Consider the following 5,488-nt stretch of genomic DNA (forward strand, 5'->3'; position numbering starts at 1 on the left):
TAAACGTCAGGTGGGGTTTGATCAACTGCAGTGTAGCTGGGAAGAATTACTGAAAGCTGAATGAAGGTCGAACTTGATAGTGGGACAAAAGGAAAGTAAAAGGAAATAGAGGAAAGAACTAGGAGGCAAAGGACATTTCTAGAGATCTAAATACATGAATTTGCATATGTAAATATTTACATATAAGGATTGAAACATAGATTTATGTACATATAATTATATGTTGAGTAGTAAGGTAGCAGACAGATATTGGGCCTCTACTCAAGTGCTCCCTCAACACAAGAACACTTTGTTCTAATAACCTGGCATTCTGTGATGATCACTTCATGACAGGATCGCTGAAGACAAAATGGGTGCATAATCAAATGTGGTAAAGAAAGCTGATGGTGCCTAGCTAGTAAAAGATAAAGCGTCTGGGGTCTTAAAGGCTTGAAGATAGGCAGCCATCTACCGAGGAAGCAACAAAGCCCACAATGGAAACAGCACACCAGCTTGTGTGATCATGAGGTGTCGATGAGATCAGGTATCAAACAGCCAAAGCAAAAATTTAAAAACTCATATCAATGCAAATGAGGGGGAGGAGGGCAAAGTGGAGACCCAAAGCCCATCTGTAGTCAATTGGACATCCCCTCACAGAAGGGTAACAAGGAAGGGACAAGCCAGCCAGGGTGCAGTATGGCACTGATGAAACACATTCCTCTAGTTCTTTAATGCTTCCTCCCCCCATTATCATGATCCCAGTTCTACCTTACAAATCCGGCTAGATGACAACATATACACTGGTGCAGGTAAGAGCTCTCGGTACACGGAATCCAGGACAGATAAATAAACCCCTTAGGAACAATAATGGGACAGCAATACCATGTGGGTAGGGGGAAGGTGGGGGTGGAAAGTGGAACTGATTGTAATGATTGACAGATAACCACTCCCAAACCCAGGGTGACAAATGCTCGGTCTTTGGAGGAGGCGGACGGATGCAGAGAGAAAGGAGAGGAAAAAACGTGGGGCACCAACTCTCAGTAACAGAAGATTTGTATAATGGTGCAACAAGAAAGCTGGCCCTGCAAAAGAATGTGGTTTGTGACAAATGTGAAGGCCGAGGCGGTAAGAAAGGAGCCGTAGAGTGCTGTCCTAACTGCCGTGGTACTGGGATGCAGATACGAATCCATCAGATAGGGCCTGGAATGGTGCAGCAAATTCAGTCTGTGTGCATGGAGTGCCAGGGCCATGGGGAACGGATCAGCCCTAAAGACAGATGTAAAAGTTGCAATGGAAGGAAGATCGTTCGTGAGAAGATTCTAGAAGTTCATATTGACAAAGGCATGAAAGACGGCCAGAAGATCACATTCCATGGTGAAGGAGACCAAGAGCCTGGACTGGAGCCAGGAGATATTATTATTGTTTTAGATCAGAAGGACCATGCCGTTTTTACCAGGCGAGGAGACCGTTTCATGTGTGTGGACATACAGCTGGTTGAAGCGCTGTGTGGCTTCCAAAAGCCAATATCTACTCTTGACAAACAAACCATAGTCATCACTTCTCATGCAGATCAGATTGTAAAGCATTAAATGTGTGCTAAATGAAGGCATGCCAATTTATCGCAGACCTTATGAAAAGGGGCGCCTAATCATTGAACTTAAGGTGAACTTCCCCGAGAATGGCTTTCTCTCTCCCGATAAACTCTCCCTGCTGGAAAAACTCCTGCCTGAGCGGAAGGAAGTAGAAGAGACTGATGAAATGGATCAAGTGGAACTGCTGGACTTTGATCCCAACCAGGAAAGACGGCGCCATTACAATGGAGAAGCATATGAGGATGATGACCACCCCCCAGAGGTGGGGTCCAGTGTCAGACCTCTTAATGGGGGCCAGTGAATATCGCTCACCGCTGGCATTTTATATGCAGTAGTGAATAAGTGAAGGACTGTAATCATAATATGCTCACTACTTGCTACGGTTTTGGTTTTAATATTCAACTATAGTTGATTGATGAGCAGGGCATCCCTCTGGTGGAGAGCTATTCCTTTGAGGCTCGCATGGAAGTTGATGCTGATGGAAACGGTGCCAAGATTTTTGCCTATGCCTTTGACCGGGGCTCCGGGTGGTTGCTGCACGAGCTCCTGTGGGAGCGGCACAGGGGTGGCGTTGCCCCTGGCTTCCAGGTGGTGCACCTCAACTCAGTGACTGTGGACAATCGGCTGGGCAACCTGCAGCTGGTACCCTGGGGCTGGCGGCCCAAGGCCGAGGAGCTCTCCAGCAAACAGAGGGAGCAGAGTCTGTACTGGCTGGCTATCCAGCAGCTCCCCACGGACCCCATTGAGGAACAGTTCCCGGTCCTGAATGTCACCCGCTACTACAACGCCAACGGGGATGTGGTGGAGGAGGAGAATTCTTGTTCCTACTATGAGTGCCACTACCCGCCCTGCACCATGATTGAGAAGCAGCTCCGAGAGTTCAACATCTGTGGGCGGTGCCAAGTGGCCCGCTACTGCGGCTCCCAGTGCCAGCAGGACTGGCCTGCCCACAAGAAGCATTGCCGTGAGAAGCGCCCCTGCCAGCAGGAGCTGGAGCCTGAGCGGTGACCGTGCGGCGCAGGCCCTGCCGCAGCCGGCCCCACGTGGCACGCTGGACACACTGATGGCTGGACCAGGAGATGCGTGCAGCCCGATGCAGTGCCCATGGCCACAGAGATCTCGCACAGACACCTCCAGCACTGCTCAGGTGGAGCCAGCAGAGGCCACCAGGATGTTCCCATTATTTATATGTTAATATGTTTGTAAACTCATGTACAGTTTTTTGGGGGGGAGGTGGTGGGAGGGTTAGAAATCACAAATAGAACCGTCTGTTGTGATCCTGAAAAAAAAATAAAAAGGGAGGAGACAGCAGATGGTGTAAGATATGAAAATAATAATTTGTGATTTTTCAAAGGTTCATGAGGGTGGGTGGGAAAAAATGAAGAGCTGATACCAAGGGCTAAGTAGAAAGAAAATGTTTGAAAAGGATGATGGTAACATATGGACATATGTGCTTTACACAATGGATGTATGGATTGTTATAAGAGCCCCCAATAAAATGATTCTTAAAAAAAATCAAATTGACTACATCTCTGAGAAGAGACAATGGAGTTCAGTATCAGCAGCTAACACCAGGCTAGTGGCTGACTGAAGGATAGACTACCAATTGCTCACATATACATTCCGGTTGAAGTTGAATTAAATTAAAACCAGTCAACATGAGTCAAAATATGCTGTGGAGTAGATCCCACTTGAGTTTTGAGCACATCAAGAATATATTTGGTGTTTTTTTTTTTCAAGAATATATTTGATGCATCAAATACTACGTAAGAGTTGATGAGCTGTGGGATGACACCAAGAACATCATACATGAAGAAAGCAAATGATCTTTAAAGACAGGAAAGTAAAGATCAAAGTGGATGCCAGAAGAGCCTCTCACACTTGCTCTTATTCAGAGGACCGAAGGCAAATGGAAGAAATTATGCCAAAGAGCTGAACAGAACATTTCCTTTTTTTTTAACAGAACATTTCAAAAGGCAGTTTAAGAACAGAGTAAAATAGTATAATGAAATCTGCAGATGTAGAGTTAGAAAACCAAAAAGGAAGATGCATAGCATATCTGAAACTGAAAGAACTCAAGAAAAAATTCAAGCCTCGGGTTGCAATATTGAAAGATTCCATGGGCAAAATCCTCAGGTACAGGAAGCATCAAAAGAAGCTGGAAAGGACAGGACCACTGTACAAAAGATGTAAGTGACATTCGACCATCTCAAGAGGTAGCCTATGATCAAGAACCAGCAGTGCTGAAGGAAGACGTCCAAGCTGCACTGACAGCACTTGCCAAAAAGCAAGGCTCCAGGAATTGATGGAATACCAATCGAAACGCTTCAGCGAGCTGAAGCACTGGAAGCACTCATTCATCTATGCAAAGAAATTTGTAGACGGCTAGCTACCTGGCTAATTGACTGGAAGTGATCCATATGCATTCCAAAGAAAGGTGACCCACAGAATGCTCAAAATGTAGACTAGCATCATTGGTAACATATGCAAATAAAATTGTGCTGAAGATCATCCTACAATTGTAGCAGTACATTGTTAGGGAGCTGCCAGAGGCTCAGGCTCGATTCAAAAAAGGACATGGAACAGGGGACATCATTGCTGTTGTCAGATGAATCTTGGCTGAAAGCAGGATACCAGAAAGCAGTTTACTTGTGCTCCACTGCACACAAAGGCATTTGGCTGTGGGGATCATAAACTATGGACAGCTCCAGAACCCTTCCTCGTGCTCCTCGGGAACCTGTACATGGATTCAGACAGGTGTGCGAATAGAACAAGGGAAAATGGTGTGGCTTAAAATCAGCAATGGTGTGCATCAAGGCTGTATGCTCTCACCAAACTGATTCAATCCGTACGGAGAGCAAATAATCAAAAAAATGCTAGATTATATGAAGAATGGGGGATTATCATTGGAGCAAGGCTTACTAACCACCTGAGATATAGATGATACAACCTTGCTTGCTGAAAGTGAGGCGCACTTGAAGTATTTGCTGATGAAGATCAAAGATTGCAGTCTTCAATATGGATTAAGACAACCTAAAAAACCCTTCCAACTGGACCAATAGGTAACATCATGATAAAGGGAGACACGGGTGAGGTTGTTAAAGGACCCATATAGAAGCAGCAGTCATGATCACATCAAACATTAGGTAAATCTGCTACACAAGACCTCTTTAGAGTGTTGAAAAATATTAAGAATTTACTTTTCATTTAAAAAAAATAAAAGAATTTACTTTTTGGACTAGGGTCCACATGGTAATGCATTTCAAAGTGCCATTGAATAAGGAAGACCAGAGGAAAATTGTTGCATTTGGACTATGGTGTTGGTGAGGAATACTAAAAACAGCAAAAGAACAAGATTTGTTTTGAAGGCAGTGAAGCCAGACTGCTCCTTAGAGGCAAGGACGAGACTGGGTTAGCCATACTTTGGACAAATGACCAGCAAGAACCAGTCCTGGAAGACATCATGCTTTGTAGAGAGGTAGAGATTTTTAGGTTTTGCATTTGTATCTTGTATTCATCTATCTAAACTTAAAGAATTAATACTGGAGCCCATTTAAAGCCCTCCCTCCCCACCCCAAACTTTTCCTTTCTCTTCAGTTTGATAGAATCATAGCAAAGAATGGCTAGTCTTAAAAAACAAAACAAAAACCAAGCCTACAATTTACGTCCCCCTCCCCCCTCCCCCCAAAAAACTACCAAACCCACTGCCATTGACTTCTAGCTCCCAAACAGGCCAAATAGAACTGCTACTTAGGATCCCTGAAATCACATTGTTGTGTCCCACCTTTCAGTTAGAATCCCTGTGACGTGTCTGGGGTTTTATTTTATTTTTTATTTTTTAAACATTTTATTAGGGGCTCATACAACTGTTATCCCAATCCATACACACATCAATTGTGTAAAGCGTATTTGTACAT

At 44.4% G+C, this 5,488-nt stretch overlaps 1 protein-coding gene and 1 pseudogene across 1 annotated transcript; both read left to right on the forward strand.

The window, feature by feature from the left end:
• The first annotated feature begins 764 nt into the window (after window positions 1-764).
• On the forward strand, window positions 765-1,859 carry LOC101638817 (annotated as a pseudogene).
• Window positions 1,860-1,985: 126 nt separating this feature from the next.
• On the forward strand, window positions 1,986-2,579 carry LOC101645125 (zinc finger MYND domain-containing protein 19-like). The gene has a single exon (XM_045287369.1). The coding sequence runs from the start codon at window positions 2,034-2,036 to the stop codon at window positions 2,577-2,579; it is 546 nt and encodes a 181-aa protein (XP_045143304.1). The 5' UTR covers window positions 1,986-2,033.
• The last annotated feature ends 2,909 nt before the right edge of the window (window positions 2,580-5,488 follow it).

The sequence above is a fragment of the Echinops telfairi genome, unplaced genomic scaffold (assembly GCF_000313985.2).
Source record: "Echinops telfairi isolate 266 unplaced genomic scaffold, ASM31398v2 ScPeMD7_12;HRSCAF=54, whole genome shotgun sequence".
Classification (NCBI taxonomy): Eukaryota; Metazoa; Chordata; class Mammalia; order Afrosoricida; family Tenrecidae; genus Echinops; species Echinops telfairi.

What these genes read in the sequence shown, in the direction of transcription:
- LOC101645125 (XM_045287369.1), top strand. Translation starts at nt 2,034, where the DNA reads ATGGAAGTTGATGCTGATGGAAACGGTGCCAAGATTTTTGCCTATGCC.